Source organism: Alligator mississippiensis, chromosome 14 (assembly GCF_030867095.1).
Source record: "Alligator mississippiensis isolate rAllMis1 chromosome 14, rAllMis1, whole genome shotgun sequence".
Taxonomy (NCBI): Eukaryota; Metazoa; Chordata; order Crocodylia; family Alligatoridae; genus Alligator; species Alligator mississippiensis.
This window is the reverse complement of record NC_081837.1, coordinates 28256496-28278405: the sequence shown is the minus strand read 5'-3', so window position 1 is coordinate 28278405 and position 21910 is coordinate 28256496. Positions and strand designations below refer to the sequence as shown.

The window sequence follows — 21910 nt, the reverse complement described above, 5'->3', positions numbered from 1 at the left end:
AGTGCCCAGGACCTCACCCCTATGCAGGGAGCAGAAGGAAGGAGGCATCTGGCCTGAGCATTCTTCCTCTGTTCCTTCCGGGGACTCCCCTGCCCTGCAGGGCAGTTACCAGCATGGGACACGTGGCTTTGCTCCCACAAATAAAACAGATTAAGCCAGATTCTCTGGTCTTTCCAAACTAATATTTGGACCTTCCCAAACTAATGTGTAGCCTGAAGTTCACCAACTTCAGACACAAGTGGGACAAACAGAGTCACTGTCTATAACTACTACGCATCAACTGTTGACCAAGGCCATCCCCAGAAAGAACCAGACTACAAAGGGCAACAATCCGTGTGGGCATATTGGGGTGGGGAGGAGCATGCTGGAGAAGAAAATACATGCTTTTGACACCAGCTGAGTGGATGTTGAACAGGTGTCAGCAAGCTTTAGCTACTCCATGCACCACTCCAGCAGTGAAACCTGAAATCAGCATGGCGAGAATGGAGACACGGTACATTTCCTTGTCTCAGCACTGAACACACTAGGCATAGAGGGATACCACCAAATACATACAGCAGACACAATGAGGCCCAGGCTGCTGGAGCTGTGGATGTTAGAGATGAGTGTCGGTGTGACCAAATCCAAAGTTAGTTCTTAGGGTGCCAGAAGAGAACAGCAAGACTGTTACTGAATGATTCTGAGGTACAGCTCTGTCCAGAGCAGAGAAGCATAAACAAAGCTCATAAAACTGAATCAAATGTCTGTCAAATCAAACTCATCTCAGGAATGACAGAGGATGCTCAACTGCAATGGCTATTTATGTCAAAACTTGTACCACCTAAGCCCCTGGCTAGATTCTCACCTAGACAAAATAAAGAAACTCTGAGGACTAGGAAAATGCTATGGAGGAAAAAAAAGTTACTTGTCTCTGCAAGACCTGTTGTTCTTTACAACCTATGGTCTGAACTCTAAAGTTGGTGTGCACAGCCTCAGCATCAGTCTTTTGGCCAGAACCTTCTTTTAGGGTCACACTAAGCATCCCCTGGCCAAAAGATTCCAATCCTGGGTGCATGTGAAGCACTTCTGTGGACAGGCAGGCATGATAAGCGCTCAAGAAAGAATATAACCTATGGGTGCCAAATTTACCTGGGGTGGCTGCAGTGGCAGCAATGACAGAGATCCCTGTGGTGGCAGCAACAACAGTGGTGGTGGCTGCAGCCACCATGGTGATAGCAGGGTAAGCAGCCATGGGCAGGCAGCCTCTTGCCATGGCAGCAGGTCAGACGACCAAAAGCTGTGTGACACAGCCCTTGTTTGCCCACTTGCTTCTGAGGGCCACAGGGGGCACCAGAATCCACAGCAGATCACACCCACCACCACTCACACCCACACTCCCTACTTCCAGTAGTCCAGCTGACCAAATGGAGCAGCTCCATGGGCCATATATTTGACACCCGTGACATAATCTATTTAATATTTCTTTCCCAGAATTTCATTGAAGCCTGCCAAGAATTACAACTATGAGTACGATGTACTAAAGGAGCTGTGTGATAAAATTTTTATACTAAAACTATGGCAATGTAATATTACATTGATAAACATTCAGTCAAGAAAGGCAGAAAGTCAGACATCACAGCTCCGTCACATATCATTTCTAAAAAAGACAAGCATTAGGGTAACAGAACTGTGCTTGTATGCTCCAAAGCCACCTTCCTTCAATGTAGGATGCAGTTAGCTTTAAATCCAACTTAACAATGGAAAGAGTTGGACTTAGCACCAACCATGTTTATTATGACCCTGTTGTAAGTGAGGTGTGACGTTTAGGTTAAGCTCAGTTTGCTACATCCTTTTGTCAGCTTACTTCCATATTTAGTAAAATAACAGTACCAGGAAACAGAGCTAACACTGCAAGTGCTATCTCCTTTTGAACCTCCTGGCTTTGGGCTCTGGTGTTCTTGGGGGCCTTGTATGAAATTCCTGAGATTTATTTTTTTTAAAAGAAATTGATTGAAGAAAATTTGTGGCTAGAGACCCCAAGGACACACCTTGCCAGGTGTACATGGAGTGGGACAGGCTGCTCCTCTCGCTTTGTACCTGATTAGGGAACAATCTATTTCAAGTGTGTTACTTTCCTGAAGTACACTTTTAATCAGACAGGACTCCCACAGAGCCCTGCTTCATTCATGACAAAGGCTGCTATGTTCTATAGTTACTGTGCACTGTACCATGGTAGGATGGGTCACTGCACAGTGAATGAGATGGGGCTATTCTGCTCATGGAACAGATTCACTACAAGTTTACTACATAAATTCCCCTGTGTGCCCAAGTGTCATTGCCTGCAGACATTGTAGTCAAAAAGTTCCAGCCTTGTCAGAGAGTTACTGTGCATGAATGAAGTACAAAGTTCAAAAACTCAGAGAACTCAGTTCAATCGAAAACAATTTGCCCTGGAATATTAAAAGATACCACTAGTGCCCAAGGGCCAGTGCCTCTGCTAACTACAGCATTTATACCAGCCACCAGAGTTTTCAAAAGTGTCAAACTCCTGGGGAGGATTTTTTTTCTCCCTAGGGGGGAGGGAGTACATTTTACTCTTCACATTCTTAAAAAGCAGCTGAACCATTTTTGTCTAATCTTTTTCCTAAGTTACCTTTAAGCAAAGAACAGGCCTACAAAGTTTAAGAAAATTACAGTGCCTGGCTACAAGTGCTCTGCAGACCTTAGTTCCAGGTGGCACCTCTAGTAGGGACAGAACTAGCAGCCTTAACTCTGACTGTACGTAGGGAAACTATGACATCTGATGAAGAATTATATCTTCTTTCCTCGATACTACCCTCATTGGATAGTGCCTTCCATCAAGGTTCATAGTTGTTGTAGGGGACGACGTGTCTGTATAGGCTCCCAACAAAGAGAGCATAAAGAAATTTCCACAAAATAGCTGGCTGGAGGTACAAGCACACAACCCGATTTCTAATTGTGCTGCAGTCACAGTACCCGGAGTGTATTGACCCTAGGGTAGGATTCGTGATGTCATGTATCATGGGCTAGGAGGCAAAGGACAGCTATTGCAGATTCTTTTTACCTGTACACAACAACAGGGATCCTTTTCCAAGACCTAAAGGAGGCCACATTCTCCAGCTCTTTGTCTGTGATCCAGACCGGAACTAGCAGCTTCTGGGGATAACTGGTACAGAGTCTAGAAAGAGAAGGTAACAAGGCAGAGATCAGAGCTGGGCAATCTGAATGTGCATTTTTCCATTTCTCTACAGGAAGAACAGGTCTATTTGAACATGACTAATGACCACAAAAAGCTTTGAGTGATTATTCCCAGCTGCCATGGGAACAGCAATTATTTGTTTAAACAGCTATCTTAAGAGAAAGGGACGTGGACTGGGCTGTGTGAGACTGGACATCCCAGGACAAATCATCATCACAGAGCATTCAGTAAGAAGTCCTGCCCTCCCCAAAGGAATGCAGGGCAAGAGAACATCCCATTAGACCTGAGCAATCCTCACAGGCATAAGGAGGCAAGTCCCTGTCACATACCAGGAAATTAGTAGATGGTGAGGGCCAGAAAGAGAATGAGAATGGCCCCTACTCATTTATTACAGGGACAAAGGGTTTTATTATTAAATGGGTTATTTTTCTTTATTCCTAGTGCAGCTACAACCAAACCAGTAATGCTTCCACAAGCCCTTCTTGGTTCCTCTTTTCTTCCTGCCATCGAAAGCTAAGAAACCAAAGGCTCAAGTAAGAACCCAAAGCAAAATCCCAGTTGAAGAGCTAGAACAATTCGAAAAAATGGAGCCAAAACCGCAGTTTTTATCCGTCTCAAGAGCAAAGGTTGTCCAGTGCTGCCTTGTGCTGTTTTAGAACATGGAGACTGGTTAAGCTTAAACTTTACACAGAATGCCTGTGACATACCTCTAACTTGGGGGTAGGCAATTAGTTTGGCTGGTGGTTAACTTAATGAATTTTGGTGAGCTGCTGGGGGCCGCATGCATAAAATTTTTCAGAAGATATAATTTTAACAAATTATAGATAAAAAACAAATCTTATACTAAAAACTAAACTTCTACTGTAACATTTTAATTTTATATATAAATCAGGGCAAAATTATTTTTAGGTTTTCTTGAATAGTGTAGAGGCAATTGAAGAATAGCTCAAAATAAAGTAGGGGTGCAGTGCACTGACAGAGATTTTTTTGGGCTGATACCGATGGCCATATTGGCTGATACTGATCAGATTTTAATGAGCCATATCGGCCGATACTGATCTGATTGCCAATATGCAGCCAGGCAGCTTGGAGAGTAGTGTCCAAGTGGTAAGTCTGTTGTGGGGGAAGGGGAAAGGGGGAAAGGAAGGGGTGAAGTGGGGGGCGGATCAAGACCCCAACAGTGAGGCAGGGAGTGGAGCTGGAGCAGGAGCAGAGGCAGGAGCTGCACAACCAGGGTGGGGCACAGGACAAAGCTGTGAGTGGCTCATCCAGAGGGGGTGCAGGGTGGCTCCTGCTGCTGCATGCACCCTGGGAGGGCATGGGGGGAGTGTGCCCCGGGATTTGTGTGCAGGGCAAGGGCAGGCTGCTGTTGCAGGCAGGCTGGGGCTGGGGACAGCACTCAGCTCTTCCCAGCAGGGGGTGCTGAGTAGAAGGTGGCTGAGAGCTGGAGCCATGAACACTGGGGCAGGAGCTGCCTGGCTGCAGCTTCCCACCCCTCCTGGCTGGGCATGTAGTGCCTGGAACGCATCCCCATGCTACCTGCTGCCCAAAGTGGTGCAGCAGGGGCAGAAGGAAGAGAACCACTGGAGGCTGGAGGAGCCAAGCAGCACGCAGGTGGCTGCAGCCACACTGGAAGCAGCTTTGCCGGAAAGTTGTGCGCGTTGGCCAGGGCTGGGGCAGACAGGAGCATGCCATGGGCTGCCCCAGGTGGGAGTGGGTGGGGTTTGGCCCCAATTGGAGCACTGCACACTGGATACAACCAATTGGTGAGTGCCTGCCCGCAGGTTGGATCCAATCTGTTGATGGGCTGAATCTGGCCTGCGGGATTCCTCTATAAGGAAGGCAATAGCCATTAGAAACAGTGGCGCATTGTTCCAGCTCTGCCCAGCTACAATCTCGCTTTGGGTTCTTATTTGGGCCCTTGGTTTGTTGGCTTTTGGTGGTATAGGAGGAGAAAGAAGAAAAAGGCACCAAGAAGGGCTTGGGAGTGGTATGCAAGTCGGTTGTCTGAATAAGCAGGCATGCGGAAAAATGAAGAGCCAGCCATTGTTTGTGTTATGTTCCACAGAACTGAACTCCAGCATTCACCTGCAAGAAAGATATGATGGGCAGATGCTTACTAGTCACACCTACCCACAGAAACTCTAGGTGAAAGGAGTTCTCATGCACAAGTGGAGGATCAGCAGAAGTCAGTTCACTACCAACTTTCAAGCTGAATGCTACTGGTCTCCATGCAGAGGGATGAGCTATTCCTCCTGAGAGATTGCCAGTAGGTGGAATAAGGCAGATATAGTAATGAAAAATATCACTGCACTGCGTGGGGCATTTCTCCAGGAGAGGAAAGAACATCTAAACAGGCAAAAATAAACTTAAATTCTTCTCTTATTGTGTTAATAACGTTATAAAATCTGATACAAAGTTATCGAAGGCACATATCTAAGCAATCCACTGACTCATGTTACTGCACTGTGGGAAATAGTCAAGGCTTGTCATTTTGGCATATTTGAGTCAGACGTGATTAAAAGGCAGCTCATAGAGAAGTGCATGTACTGTGGCTGCCACTTTAGCCAACTCACAGGTGATTGTTCTAGGGACCTCCAAAGCTACAAGCAGGAGGCCATACCTTTCCAGCTGGGTGTGTAACAGACTCATAACCTCTGCTGACTCTATACAAGATGACAGCCTTGCACTCCACAGCGGGTTTCATGTGCTCAAAGTATTGCATGGAAGATTCCTGAATGAGCAGGGTTTAATCCTAGGAAATGCAGGTACAATAACACAACTACATAAGTCAGCATGAGCAAAACGTAGAGTGTTTTTTGCTAGACCTTCAGAAGAGCATTTACACAACACATTTTCACCTTACAACCAACAGTCACTTCAAAGAGTCTATCTCAGCACAGGCACCAGTGTGTATATTAATGGTATCTACAACCACTGTGGAGCATCTACATACTTGCAAGGAAAATGTAGTCATGGGTGCTAAATGACAGACTTGGATTAAAATAGGGCCCTGTGCTGGAAGGACAGAAGAGAGGCAGGAGAATATGACCTGCCTGCAACAGCAGTGAGGAGAAATCAGAAGCAAGGGAGAGCAAGACTGCAAAGAGAACAGAGCTGGAAATGAAACAGGACACTGGGTGAGAATGAATCTTTAATGTGCTCTGGGGCTTTTGAAAGATGCTATTTTTATTTAAAAAAAACCAGAGTTCTGACTGTTGTGTGGGATATTTCAGAACACAGATTACATTTTCCAGCAAGTATGTGGGATACTATACAAATACTATTTAAGGTGTGATGGACATGGACCTGCTGTGTAATTATGACTATTCTACGTGACCTACTTATTGAGAAAAATGACATATTAGCAATAGTATAATGTTTACTTTATGCTTATTTTTTTTAATTCAGTGAGGCCTATTGCCTGGAAGGATATGATGGTTCCCAGATAAGAACATCCTACACACACCTGAAAGTTAATGGCAAAGTTATTAACTCTGAGAATCCTATATCCTGTTTCCAGCAAATCGGTTTTGACAATGCTGGGAACTAACAGATAAAACGGCTATAAACAGGTAAAGAGTAACCTGACTCTTGTGGAGGGGGTGGGGAGGGTAAAGATCAAAGGCTGAGCAGTATTTGAAGATAAACTCCCTGAAGCAGGGAGAGGGAACTGGTTTCTGAGTTAAGGGAACAGTTTATGTTGCTCAAACCTTAAGAGGTTTCAAGGAGTGTACTGGAAGTTTCACTTTTCCAGTACCTTTGTGCAGAAGACAGGAAGACATTAGGTAAGCCAAGCTGGATATGTATATAGTCTGTCTATTAAGACAGGCAAGAATGTTTTTGGGCAATATCTTTTACTGGACCAACTGCACAGTTGGTATAAAAATCAGACAAGCTTTCAAACGCAAGGAATTCTTCATCAGGTTTTTTTAAGGTCTTTTTTCCTTGCTTTGGTTATAATAAAATTATACTTTGCTTTAAGACACTCTGGTCAGTGGCTGCCAATGATTCTGGCCAATAATTATGAACAAAGTAATTGCAGGTCTTGACCCCAAGCCAGGCCTACTGTAATAATCATGGTGGGTACCAGAGGACCACAGTCCCAAGGCCTGAAAGGCAGAGAACCACAGAATTCCATCCCAAGGAGGTGACAGCTCTTAGCCTCAGACCAAGTATGCACAATACTTGAAGAGACTGAGAGAGGTCAAAGGTGCAGCCAGCCCTGTAACTATGGTAGAAGGGAACATTGAATTCTTGTAAGTCAGAAAAACAGTTCTGATTTATACAGAGACCACGGAAGCTGGATCCAGAAGTGCAGGCATGTGCAGTTTGTGGCACCACAAACTGTAGGCCCAGCACATTAAAATCTGCAGTGCCGGGATTACCTGGTAGCAAAAAACCCCCTAAAACACCGTGCAAAAAAGCATTATGGCACGTGACACAGGAACACAAAGCCACAGACACAGAGGCTTGGTTCTCCTGGGAGATACTCTGGCTGCCAGCCAGAGCATCTATCCTCCTTTAGTTCCATCCTGGCTCCTCTAGCACATAGGGAGCTGGGAGCAGTGGGGAAACGGCAGTTTCCCGAAGTGGGGCATTTTGCCCCACAGCAAAGCACACGTGCCAAGGCGTGCACAGCAGCAAAGAAGTAGCGGCACAAATTTGTGCCACTTTTTTGCCACTGCAAATGTATGCCCCTGCATGTGGGGACATGCCCAGAGGAAATTAAGTGAAGTGGATACCAAGTCCCAGAGAACATTCTGATAGATAAGCACAGACACTGTTTCTTAACCAAAGATGTTTTACAAATTCACAATACAGCCACCACATGACAACATGTGATTGAGTCACTTCAGCCACCCGAAAGCAGTGACATGGTCTTTTGGCTACTAGGAAAGTTGTGAACCAGGAACTCATTAAGTTGCTGGATACCAGTTTGCAAGGAGATGCACCATGGGAAAGGATGGGTAGTATAATGGCAGCGTCAAAACAAGAGACAGAGTGCTCTTCAAACAGGCTACTGCCATTTTCCCCTCAATTCAGGAAGCTGCCAACCTTGATTTCCTGTGGTAACTGAACAAGCTGTAGGACTCCTCTGGGATTCTCAGTGCTCTAGGGGCTTCCTAAAAGGCCATGCACAATGTCTTTCACCTTGAAATGAGGATGTCTGCTGACATGAGACAGCTGCAGGAAAAACTGAGGGAAGTATTTGCTGGATTTCAAAATAGGGCACTTAGGCTCAGCAGAAATAAATGTTGTTTTGGGCTTAGTGTTGATTGTGACACATGAAGAAAAGCTTTTATTGGCTTACTGTCAAGCCCCCAGACTATTATTCACCTGTTACTGTGCCCAGGAGCCCTACTACCTGGTGCACTAGAAAGCAAAATAAAAGATTATCCCTAGCCCAAACAGCTTACATTCTACACCACAGGCACCAGGTGGACACAGACACTGAAACAAAGAATATGACACTAAAAACACAGCAATACTGAGTCAGTCATGGGAACCTGGGATTTCTTACTATGTGAATGTTTCAGAGCCCCGGACTGGAGCCCAGGACTAATCAGAAAAAGGAGCTGTACATTAAAGAAATTCTCAGGCAAATAGTTTTAAAGGTTTCAAAATGCTTTAGTGGAAGAACCACACCCATTACATTACAAACTGGACATGGCAGCATTTGTTGCAGTGATGCTAGCCCTGCAGGTTAAGTGCAGTGTTGCTCAAATTACATGATCTGAGGGGATGGATCTGGCTTGTACACTTCTTTGTCTGACGCTTGCCCAGGGTAAGGTGATGAGCTGGGTAGGGTATACCTGGTATACTACTCACTTATAATTGCTGTTGATGTCAGAGACCCTCCAGACATTCTGCAAGTCAAAGCCCATCCTTGCTAACTCCATCTGAAACCGGTATCTTACATGGTCTCCTGGAATAGTAAAGTACAGGGTAGTTACTGAGGACTGAACAGGGCCAAGGAAACAACCCTGTCAGCTTAAACTTTAAGACCACCAACATAGGGCTAGATGAGAGATAAGCCACCTCATGTTATCTTCATAGTATTTTGTGGGAGGACTGAGAGTTCCAAGTGGTTACAGCTGGTTCCATGGTGTTTATTTCTTGTTCTGATTTACAAAAAGTACCTCTCAGTGTCACAGCAAAAATACATGGAGATGTGCCAAAGCATTGATGGTTTGATCCCATCCCCTCTTTGTGGGCACGTTCAGAAGACCATGGATATGTGGCACCGCAAACATGTTTGCAGTGCCACACACTGCACAGTCATGTGTTTTCCATGCTGCTGAAAAGTGGAGCTGGGCTGCCCAGAGTTGTGCTGTGGCTGCCAGCCAGGCTCTGCTCTGCAGGAGTGCCACAGCTGCAGCCCCAGGAGGCCCCCCAGAACCCCAGGTAAAGCTGCTGGGACCAGCACAGTGCTGGCCTCTGCTTCTCTTACCACTCCTGGGGAAACTTGGTGTACATGGCACGGATGTTCCCCAGGGACAAGTAGCTGTTGCACAAGGTACAATGCTGCTATTTGTCCCCAGGGAAGCAAACGTCTGTGCTCATCTGGACATGGCCTGTGAGTTACTATAGTAGCAGCTTCAGAGCAAGAAACAAGGAAGCCCCCTAGTGGTCAACTGTGAAATAATCATGTCCCAGGAACATTTCTTCTAGATTCCTCAAGTAGAGTTGACTTGTCCCCAGTGCACACAAGTTTCTCTCTCTGACACTTTTGTCCAATATGACTCTAGATGTTCCCATTACCTGGGCCAGTGTCAGACCCTAGAAAAACTATTAAATCCTTGGTCTCATTCATAGCAAGGAGTTCCATGGATTACTTGGGTGACTGGATTTTTGGAAGGATTAGTAAGGCCACAAGAGAAGACAAGATGCACCTGATAACAGGGTGTGAACAGCACCCCTATGGTCTGCCTCCATCTGGGCAGGCTCTCACCTGGGCGGCATAGATGTGCATGCTGATCCTCCTCATCAGCACAAACCCCCAAGCACCAGGCATGGTAGGCAAATGCAAACAGGTCCTCAGGCTTAGCAGGGCGGGCAATGGCTCGAGTAAGCCTCTTCAGCCACTCCTGGCACTGCTTAAAGGTGGAGAAATGGCACCTGCAGAACACAAAGACACAAGCTCACTAGGGCCCAGGCAGGAAATACTTGCAGGAAACACCACTCTCTTGCAATTTAACTGGGGGAGGGGGGTACAGTCCAACTTTCCTGGAAGGCCCAAGGGGCTCTGGCCTTCCCTAAGGAAGGCTCAGCCACACCTGTACACAGAAGGCACCTCTAGATGGTGGAGCCTGACAGCTGCGATGGTGAGAAGAGGGGTTCCCCAAGGCTGATGACTGTATCTGGGCCTGGAGAAGCCTTCATGCTGTGGTAGTAGATCATGGGACAGTTTAGCTACCTGATCACTTTGGAGTCCTTGCAGACAATGTGCAGCTGGAACATGTCCCGACACTCCACACTTTCCATCATCCTCAAAGGCACCTAAAGCAGGCAGACACAGGACATCATAAGACATCTCACACTGATCAGCACCCCAGCCCTGGTCAAGCCTCTGTAAGCAACTCCCAGTGCCAGAGTTTGATGTACGCAACAGGACATTCCCTGGTTTATGCAGCTTTATAATTGAGACCCTTGAGTCTCCCTTAAGGAGAAACACCAAGACCTCCCTCCACCCCCCTGGTCATGGTCTCACTGTCAGAGAAGGACTCATTGGGCACTAAAGGACATTGATGGCACTTGATACTAGTAATACAGGCTTCCTGGATACAGCCTAGTGAGCAAAGGGGATCACAGACATAGAGGGGGCAAGATAAGCAGGCAAATTTGGGTGAGAGACCCTCATGTGTATAATGCTGTGGGAGGAAGTCTTGAATTTCTGCAGTGTGGTCACAGATCCGGGTGCCCTGCCCCTAGTCTCAATACAAGAGAAGTGAGTTTTAGGTTGGGCTGCAAAAGCCCTTCCTCACATGTCTTACAATCCAACTATTCGGCACTGGTGAGGTCACATCTGGAGTACCGTGTCCAGTTTTGGGCCCCCACTACAGAAAGGATATGGACAAACTGGAGAGAGTCTGGCAGAGGACAATGAAAATGGTTAGGGAGCTGGGGCACATTACTTCTGAGAGGTTGAGAGAACTGGGCTTATTTAGTCCATAGAAGAGAAGACTGAGCAGGGATTTAACAGCAGCCTTCAACTACCTGAAGGGTGGTTCCAAAGAGGACAGAGCTAGACTGTTCTCAGTGGTGGCAGATAACAGAACAAGGAGCAACGATCTCGGGTTGCAGCAAGGGAAGTTTAGGTTAGATATTAAGAAAAACTCTCCCACTAGTAGGGTAGTAAAACACTGGAACAGGTTACCCAAAAAGGTTGTGGAATCTCCATCCTTGAAAGTTTTTAAGACCTGGCTAGACAAATCCTTGGCTGGGATAATCTAGCTGGGGATGTTCTTGCTTTGAGCAGGGGGTTGGAATAGATGTCCTTATAGATTTCCAGGGTCAGAAGGGACCGATTAGATCATCGTCTGACCCCCTGCTCTGGGCAGGAAAGATTACTGGGGCTAAGTAACCCCAGCCAGGTGCTTGCCTAATCTCCTTTTCAACACCTCCAAGGTAGGGGAAAGCACCACCTCCCTTGGAAGCCCATTCCATATTTTGGCAACCTTCACTGTAAAGGATTTCTTCCTGATGTCCAATCTAAATCTACTCTCCTTCAGTTTATATGGCCATTGTTTCTAGTAACCCCGAGGGGCGCCCTGGTAAAGAGAGCATCCCCTATTCCCTGTTGACCCCCCACAATGAGTTTGTAGACAGCCACCTCTCAGCCTTCTCTTCCGGAGGCTAAAGAGATTCAGGTCCATCAATCTGTCTTCATAGGATCTTACCTGCAGGCCCACAACCATATGAGTAGCCCTCCTCTGAACCCTTTCCAGGTTATCCACATCCCTCTTGAAGTGCGGCGCCCAAAACTGGACGCAGAGCTCCAGCTGCAGCCTCACCAAAGCCGCATAGAGGGGAAGCATCACCTCCCTAGACCTGCTTGTGATGTACCTACTAATGCAGGAAAGAGTGTGGTTAGCCTTACTTACTACTTCGTCACATTGGCGACTCATATTCATTTTTTGTCAACTGTGACTTCCAAGATCCCTTTCTGCTGCTGTGCTACTTAGAATGGTACTTCCCAGTCTATAGGTGTATTGGTGATTCTTTCTCCCCAGGAGCAGTACTTTGCATTTATCTTTGTTAAATTGCATCCTATTCTGATCCGCCCACTTCCCCAGTTTATCTAAATCCGCCTGAATTCACTCCCTACCCTCTAGTGTGTTTACTATACCCCATAGCTTGGTGTCGTCTGCGAATTTGGACAGAGTGCTTTCTACACCCGCATTCAATTCACTGATGAAGATATGGAACAGTACTGGTCCAAGGACAGAGCCTTGGGGGGCACCACTGCCCACATCTCTCCAGGTAGAAACCGACCCATCCACCACCACTCTCTGGATGCATCCTGTAAGTCAGTTTTCTACCCACCTGACTGAAAAAATCCACATCACAGCTACTTAGTTTACTTGTAAAAATTGGGTGTGACACTATGTCGAATGCCTTTTTAAAAGCCAAGTAAATAACATCTACCTCTGTTCCTGCATCTAAGCACTTTGTGACCTGGTCATAAAAAGAGCCCAGGTTAGTCAGGCAGGATCTGCATGCTATAAACCCATGCTGGTTGCCCCTTAACATTGTATTAACCACTGGCTCCCCACAAATGTGATCCCTAATTATTTTTCCTAATGTTTTGACAAGAATAACGGTGAGGCTAACTGGCTTATAATTACCCGGGTCCTCCTTCCTCTCCTTCTTGAAAACAGGGACGACATTGGCCCTTCTACAGTCTTCTGGGACCTGCCGAGCGCCACCAGCACTCAGTTGCGCCACTGGTTTCGCTATGACACCGGCCGGTTCTTTTAGTACACTTGGGTGATCATTGGGGCCTGCCAACTTAAATACCTCCAACCCCTCCAAGTACCCCTTCACTAGGTCAGCACTAACCACTGGTGGGCTGGTATTTCTCTCAAGCCAGACTAAAATCTCATTGGGAGGCATGTTTGTATCCGTGTACAGAAACACAGATGCAAAGAAATCTTTTAAGAGCTCAGCTTTGTCCATCCTATCCGTTACAAGTTGCCCTAGTCCATTCTGTAGCGGTCCTATGTTACCCTGCACCTTCTTCTTTCTCCGTATGTACTTAAAGAAGGACTTTTTGTTACCCTTAATCTTTGTTGCCAGCTTGAGTTCTGTTTCTGCTTTGGACTTCCTCACTACTTCCCTGCAAGTGCAAGCCAAGCAGGTATACTCCTCCCTGGTGGCTGCCCCTTGCTTCCACAGCCTGTAAGCCTCTCTTTTCCCCTGTAGGCTCTCTTGGATTTCCCTGCTCTGTCAAGAGGGTTTCTTGGCTCTTTTGCCTCACTTTATTTATGTGTACTGGGATGGTACCCCTCTGTGTCTGCAAGATCAGTCCCTTGAGGAACTCCTACCCTCCCTGGACTTCCAGCTCACCGATGTTATTACCCCTCAGTCCCACTCCAACTAATCTCCTGAACTCGTTGAAGTTGGCCTTTCAGAAGTCTAGCACTTCTGCCCTACTAGTTATCTTTCCCACCTTTTACCGGATAGTGAATCCTATCAACAGGTGGTCACTATCTCCTAGGTTATCTTGTACTTGCAGATCCCCCACCAAGGCCTCCCCTGTGTCCAGCACCAGGTCGAAGAAAGGCATTTCCCCTAGTGGGACTGCATATCTCCTGTGTTAGGTGCAGGTCTTGTATGCAGGTTAGGAACCTACATGAACAGGGAGACCTGGCTGACTGCTCCTCCCAGCAGATATCCAGGTAATTAAGGTCACCCATGACAATCAGGTCCTTTGAGCATACTGTCTTTGAGAGCTGTCTCAAGAATTCTAGGTCTAACTCCTCCTCCTGGTTTGGGGGTCTGTAGTAGACCCCCACTACCAAGTCCCTTTTACCCCTACCCCCTTGTAATCTGACCCATAGGACTTTGATCCGCCTTTCTTCTGTCCCCATTTTTATTACAGAAGATGTGCAGAGCAATGTACCCCCCACTCTTTTTCCCCAATCTATTCTGCCTGTATACAATGTAGCCCTCAATGCCCACTGTCCAATCATAGGTAGGGTCCCACCATGTTTCTGTTAGCCCAACCAGGTTGAAATCTTTGTCTGCAAGCAGGAGTGCAAGTTCCTCTTGCTTATTTCCCATACTCTTAGCATTAGTATAGAGACACTCAAGCCTCCCATTAGGCCTTAGTACTCACCTATCCTGATGCTTAGGTCCCTTGGAAGCCCATTCCATATTTTGGCAACCCTCACCATAAAGAATTTCTTCCTGCTCCTAAGGTCCCTTCCAACCCTATTTTCTATGATTCTGGTGGGAGAATGAAATGCATATGGAAAAAAAAAAATGGAAAGGGAAAAACCTGACTGCCACTGAAAGAAAAACTCGCCCACATTCCAGGACAGGGGGCATTCGCTCACTCCAGAAGCACAGCCACTTCAGCCATGGCTATGGAAAATGCCAGGCCATAGAACTCCTGAGAGATGCAATTTCTGTGCCACAGGTAAAAGAGCTAACAACTGCAGAGACTCCTGCATCTGGCTGAGTGAAAAGTGATGGTAGAGCTGTAAGAGTACTTCAAGAGATCAAAAACAAACCAGGGACACACGGATCCAGACTTACATTGATCACAGAGTCCTTAAATTTGATATGAAGCCGGTAGTTGGAGATGGCGATCACGGCATCATTAGCATGGCCAAGATACTCCACCCCCTCACCCTGCAACACAGTGAATGGGACCTAGAGGAGAGAGACACATTTGCACAGTCAGAGAAGCTCTTAGGCAAACACATGCAGGGCAATTTGCACAGCAGACGTGAGAACAGCTAGTTCTCTTACTGCCTTCTGAATGCAACTTCCACAGGATGCTTGTCAGACAGAGCAATCTGTCTTTCTCCCTTCCTTGTGAATAGGCAGCAAGGTGGGATGCAGACTCCAGTGACTCCCCCTACTCCACACTTTGGGTTCCCCTCTGAAAGCTATTCTGTTTGAGATGCGATATCCACAGTGAAGCCCACTTCTCCAAGGGTACTGGACAGTGTCATCATCGCCAGGGATCCAGGTTTTCCATTTCCCAAGGAAAAACAGAGAAAAATGTGGATTTCCCCCTTCACCTGAGGAAAATGCGGATTTCTCATTTTAACAGAGAAACCCACAGATTTTGCTCTTTTGCAGAGTTCCAACCTGCAAGGGGCTAGAGGGGAGTGGGAGGAGGTTGATTAGGCAGCCTGGAGAGCAGCTCCCACAGGTAAGTCTGGTGGGGCAGGGATTGAGGCCCCCATAAGAAGGGGCGGGGGGGAGTGTGTTGGGCAGGGCTGGGCAGGGGGCTAGAATGCATTCCTGCAGGGCCCCAGCAGGGAGTGGGACAGGGCTGCAGGCAGCCTGTCCAGGGGCTGGACCTGGCTCCCCGTTCCTACGCACGCTCCTGGACCTGTTTTGTGAGCTAAAGGGGCAGAGGGAGCTCTGATTTTTCCATGATAACCCTCCCCTCCCCCCCCAAATCAAATACCAAAATGTATAGGGATTTAGAATTTGTTATATTGATTGAGGCACTAGTAGGCTTCCAAATTGTTTTAAAATTGTAAATATATCAATAAAACATTATGTTCAACTGAGTCCTATATATATAGAGGTATTTCATTTTAATCACGGATTTGGGGGTTTTAATCAGAGAATTTGGAATTTTTTTATCAGGGAAAACTGGGATCCCTGGACATCACAGAACTGGGAGGGGCCTGGGCAAATGAGCCTGCAGGCTGACATAGTGAAAAGGTTGTTGCTTCAACACTTGGACCCCTGAAATGTACTCTTTCAGGAAAGTGTCTGAGCAGATACACTTCTGGATACATGAGGCGGAGTGATTTACAACAGAAGTGATGACAATCCCTGGCTGTGCATCTTGGCTGTGAATGTCTGGCAGCAAGGTCAGGTGGCAAGGAAAGGGGTTCAATCACTGGCATTCTCACACAAAACAAATCCAACATCAGCCTGTGCAGCAAAGCAAGGCAGAGGGAGCTTAGGATGCAGATCTGGCACAGACAGGTCTCTTGTTTGGAGACACTTTGCAGATGGCTCAGAACCCTGTGCCAGTGGTCTGCATGACCTTAACACTCCCCTTTCTCCATAAGGCAAAGTGTCATGTCTGTACACGATCTTGCAGCATCCCCTATATGTAACTGGACAATTAGTAGCATCCTGAGACCCACTGGTTACAGTCCAGGCAAATAAATGGGACAGACAAGGCCCTGGCCACAACCCCTGCAAAAAGAGTTGTGCATAAATCTGCATACGCAGTTATTTTTGACTGAACATGGAGAAGTGAATGCAAAGACTACTGGACAGCCAATAAACCAGGCATCTTTCACTCCCTCCCTGTACTTCAGGAACTGACTCTGCTGTACGTGGGTTCCAGACTGGCAGCCAGATGTGAACATCCTTCTTGGGTAAAAATGGGAGGCAACAAACTAAAATTAGTTTTCTCTTTATGCTTCTTCCTGGCTCTCTGTGCCTTGCAGACTCAAAGCCTAGCAGTTTAAGGCAGGCTCTCTCTTCATAAAGCTTTGACTTCAGAACATAGAACAGCAACCAAAATATTTGGCACATACAGACTTCAACTCTGAGGCTCTAACTTGCTTGCATGAGGAAGTTGGTGAAGTTATCCATTAAAAACTCTGTTTTTTTCCCACTTTCTGATACTTCCATGGCCTACACTCATACTACCTGCATATCGACTTCCCTGGCTCTTGGCCTTTGTTTTTAAATAACATTTCATTGACAACTTGCCCTTTTGTTAACATTTACAGATAACTTTAGACTCTTCAATGGACTGAAACTGACTGGGCAAAACTGAAGGTCTCAACTGGCAGAAATGTAAGGGGAAAATATCATGTTCTGCACTGACAACACTATGTTTAGCTATAGTTTTCTGTGCTTGCTTGGCTCCTTCTCAAGGCAACAGACAGGAGCCTTAAAAACAGGCTTGTAAAATCAGTAGACTTGAAAGAAAGCGGTGATGGAATGAACTGGACAGAGCTCTCAGGGGGTGGGGAGAACACTAGACAGGTTGTCCTAACCCCTGCTCTTCTGCAAAGTGCCTTGTTATATGGATTCATCCCATCTCTCTCATACCCATTTCCCAAGACCCCATATTTTCAACACCTTTTTCTTTCCTGAGGTCCAAGCCAAACAATGCAGTTCAGAGAGGCACGGCCAACAACATCCAGGATGTTCGAAGTGCTCTAGTGAGTGTGATTTGTACAGACAGATTCTGGTTCCAGCTACAGGCAGAGGACAACAACTGGGTGGGACTACATGGGAGTGTACTGTGCAGAAAACAGCAAGAGAATCTAGCAGCTTTGGTCACAGCATCAGTCTGTGCTATTGTCCTTGCTTGTATCCATGGCAGCAGCTATACCTACATCTTCCTCACCGCCCTCTCAAGGGTGGGCTGGCTCTCAGAGAGGAAGCCTCTTCTTCCAGCAGGTCTACAGCAGAAGAGCTTCAGGAGCACAACCCAGCTGACTAGATCAGTTGCTGCAGCAGGGATGCTTGTTGCCATGCCATGGGTAGTCTGGCTCTGATGCAGTCTAATTGGCCCAGGGAGGATCTCTCAGCAGCTGAGAGTCAACACAGAGGCTGTTACAATGCTTAACCCCCCTGAATGCTGGCACCGCTAGAGGGGTGTTGCCAGGATGTCCTTGCACTATATCATTCCTCAGCCACTCTCTCATGACTCTCACTGCAGCACAGTGCAAATCAGAACATCCTTGTGTGCAGAAGGAACAGATGAAGGAAGAACCACAGAGCTGCAGAAAATCAGCAGCCTTCCAGCACATGGGCAGTGACCTAGATTGCTCACACACCTGGGGCCCAGGGTCAGTAGTAGAGCTGTGTGGGGCAGGGAGAAGTGGGACACCAGCCCCAGACACCGACTTAAAGGGAGTGTGGGTCTGGTTCTCTCAGGAGGTTTTGCCACAGCAAGCACAGCCTGGCTATATGGGCCAGGCAGGCACAACCCCATGTCCAGCAGTGCATCTGGGGGGAAAAGGAAGGAATGACACCCTCTTCCCAGAGCCTTTACCAGGGGAGAAACAGCCCTGTCCCCTGGGGTAGGAAGGCAAATGGGGCACCATGAGCAGCCACCTGGGACCCCTACCACTGGTTGTCCCTCAGTGGCAGCAGCCCAAGCCCAAGCTGCTAAGGCAGTATCAGTAGCAGCTGCCACTCAAGTGAGGAGAGCCCCAGCATGTAAAGGCAGGTAAGACTCCTCTTCCTATCCTCCACCCCACCCACAACCCAAGCATTGAAAGAGCCTGCTATGCCTCTGTCAGGGATGTTGATGTTCCTTTGGCTGGGAACCCTTTCAGGTTTGGCATTGTCAAAGTCAAGCCCACCAAGCCCCAAAGTGGGTGTTTCCTGGGTTCTTCCATTCTTACCTGCAGAGATTCTTCCTCCTTAACCAGCTCTTTTTGGGGGAACAAGTCCTTGGCTTGGATGTACTCCAAACTGGGAGGGCCTTCCTCACCCTGCATTCCAAACAGAACACATACTAAGAGGCAGGCCACTTTCTCCATGTCCGTATAAGCTGTCAAAAGGCAGTATGCAGGCTCTCACCAGGAGATCACTGCCTGCTAGACCCCCCACTCCATTCTCCATGTAAGAGCACCCAGCACTCTGCATGGGCTTGCCCTCAGAACTCCACTAATCAGCTCCTATATTCCACATCAGGCCCTCCCTCATCATCACATAACATCAACAGTATGAAAAAACAGTTAATGCAGCCCTTCTGCCTAAAGGTTGTACGGCAGAGCAGCATTTGATGAGCCAAGAAGAAATAAGCAAATGACGTATGATACAGATACCTCCCAGAAGGCAGATGGAGTGAATTTTTCATGGGATTTTCCATCATTTTTAAAAAGCCCTTTTGTTTACCAGCACCTCGGAGCCATGACAAGGACTCCACTGTTATTCCCAACTTTGGGGGCAATGTCTCTTCCCCATCTAATTAAAAAAAAAAAGTTCACTTAAAAAAACAACTAGCTTCTTAACCTGAAGTAACTCATAACATCATGGTCCATTCCCCAAGCACAAGTGCTCAGTGAGAACTGCTCAGTATATAATTTTCCTTGGGTTTGATGAAAACTTCTGAACTTAGATGAGAAAGGCTCGAACCTTGGGAGCTCCACAGAACTGCTTGAACACTTAATCTGCTTGAGAGGCCTTGTGAAGCTTACACACACAGGAGTATATTTGTAGCATTTGTAAATCCCATGGAATAACCAGCTAAAAGAAGGTGGGGGGAGAGAAAGAGAGAAAGACAGAGCGCACGCTGTATTCTGAACTTAGAACAATGACTCTCAAGAAGGGTGCTGCAGCACCCTAGGGTGCCTTGAGAACCTTTCAGGGGTGCCACAGAATGCCATGCAGTGTTAATACTTTTAGGTGTGCAAAATAAAACCCTGATAAATGCTGAGGCCACCTCTAGACTACCACAACCGTCGTATGTGGTGCCATACACACATCTGTGTTTGCCCCCTATCCAGGGGGCAAAAAAACCCATGGAAAAAAAAAGGCGGAGATTGCACGCTGCCTATGCATGCACCACTCAAAAGTGGAGCTGGGCCGCCCACAGCCATGGTGCAGCTGCTGGCCAGGCTCCGTGAAGCAGAATTGCTGCAGCTCCAGAAGGACCCCAGAAAAGGCTGCTGGAGACAGCCCAGTGCTGGCCCTAGCCTCCCCCTACCCCACCTGGGGTAACTTGCCATGCTCCAAAGCATGTGTGGCATGGGTGTTCCCCAGGGACAAGTAGCAGCAGTGCAAGGTGCACAGGTCCTATTTGTCCCCGGGGAACCAAACATCCATCCGTGCCCAGTGATTTCAAATAGGAAACCACAGTATTAAAAACCTTCTGACCTGTTGTGGGTTTTCTGAGTTCTCTGCAACAGAAGAATTGCTCTCTTATTTTTCCATGGTCAAACAAATGAGTGAAAGCTAATAGCTAGCACTTTCCAGGCATGCTGCCTTAAGTCTAATGAGGGGTACCTCAAGTCTAAAAAAGATTCAGAACCACTGTCCTAAACACAGCTCCCTCTAAGCTGTGTGGTACGCGTGGCCACACACGTGCACCTGGCAGAGCGGCATAAGCATGCGCCTGCACAGCCACGCAGCTTAAGGCCGCTGGTCCTAAACTATTTCACTCCCAAACTCTTTCATCCTGTTCAGTTAATAGTCCTCCCCCAAGTTGATTCTGTTGAGAAAGGAAGCAAGTTCTTAAATAATAAAAGAGAAAAAGTGCTGTTTTGCGCAATGTAAAGGTTGGTGAAAATTAGTGATTAGCGATTTGGGGTTCTTGCATGTGTCATTATAAAGAGAACTAGTTTTCTAAGGATTGCGAATTTGTTGCTTTATGAAAACCAGGACCCTTTAAATTGAGTATCCAAAACATATGAATGATGTTTGTAACCCTTGTTCCAGGTCAATGGTTCTCAACTTTTTTAGACCCAAGGCACCCTTTGACAGACCCAAGCACCCCTCAATAGATTTAAGGCACCCCTCGAAAGATGTCAGATCTTATATTTCACTCAATTTTTGACTACAGAAAAACAATACAGCAATTTTCTGTTGCAAAGAATCCGGAAAGACCACAACAAGTCAGAAGGCACTGGAAGCTGCATTCTGAACTGAGAACAATGATTTTCAAGGGTGTTACAACACCCTGGGGTGCCTTGAGAATTTTTCAGGGGTGCCACAGAGTACCACACAATCTTAGTATGGTTAGGTGGGCAAACAGGATTGACAAGATAATCACAGAGATTTCAAATAGGAAACCACACTGTTAAAAACATTTTGACCTGTGGCATACCTTGGAAGTGTTAGCTCTTAGCTTTCACTCATTTTTTGACAATGGAAATATGAGAGGAATTCTTCTGTTTCAAAGAAAGCAGGAAGCCCAAAACAGGTCAGAAGGTTTTTAACATTGTGGTTCCCTATTTGAAATCTCTGGGTTTATTTTCTCAATCATGTTTGTATACCCAGCAGTGCTAATGTTATATGGAACCCCAGGGCACCCTTTAAAGGATCTCAAGGCACTCCAAGCTGCCAAGATACCTGGCTGACGATCACTGGTTTAGGATAATTTATTCTGAATATTACCTAGAAATCAATATATTCTAGAGTCTCCCCTATATGTTTGATTTATTGGTCCACAAAGAGATCTATTTTTGGGTAAAATAATATTCACTTCCAAATCATAAACTGTTGGTTTTAATATATGAAAGTAAAATGAAAAAAAAATACTTGAGTCAGTTAGGGGAAAACCTTGAAATACAGCCCAAGGAATGTCTCTGACATACCAGTGATCTTAGTGTTTAAAATCATCCATTGAACTAAATACTATTTTAGAGTAGATTTTTAAAATAACAATTCCAGCAGTCAGCCTCTTACACATACAATTTAACTAACTTAAGCAGACTTGTTCTTCTCTCAGAGCACAGAGTGCAGGCCTCACACCTCACCCTCAGCACACAGAGTGTGGGCCTCATGTCACACTCCCCCACCCACCTTGCACAG

At 46.6% G+C, this 21910-nt stretch overlaps 1 protein-coding gene across 3 annotated transcripts in view; it reads right to left on the bottom strand.

The window, feature by feature from the left end:
* The window catches only part of MTMR4 (myotubularin related protein 4), a 78905-nt gene that overhangs the window by 13283 nt on the left and 43712 nt on the right, over nucleotides 1-21910 (bottom strand). For all 3 annotated transcript variants that reach the window (XR_009456695.1, XM_014609858.3, XM_019486340.2), the window contains 6 exons: nucleotides 18778-18867; nucleotides 14966-15082; nucleotides 10620-10702; nucleotides 10155-10321; nucleotides 9032-9128; nucleotides 3065-3178 (listed from right to left, as the gene is read on the bottom strand). Coding sequence is in view for 2 of the 3 variants with exons in the window: in XM_014609858.3 (XP_014465344.1) it covers nucleotides 3065-3178; nucleotides 9032-9128; nucleotides 10155-10321; nucleotides 10620-10702; nucleotides 14966-15082; nucleotides 18778-18867 (668 nt within the window). In the remaining variant the exon portion in view is untranslated. The remainder of the gene's footprint in view (nucleotides 1-3064; nucleotides 3179-9031; nucleotides 9129-10154; nucleotides 10322-10619; nucleotides 10703-14965; nucleotides 15083-18777; nucleotides 18868-21910) is intronic.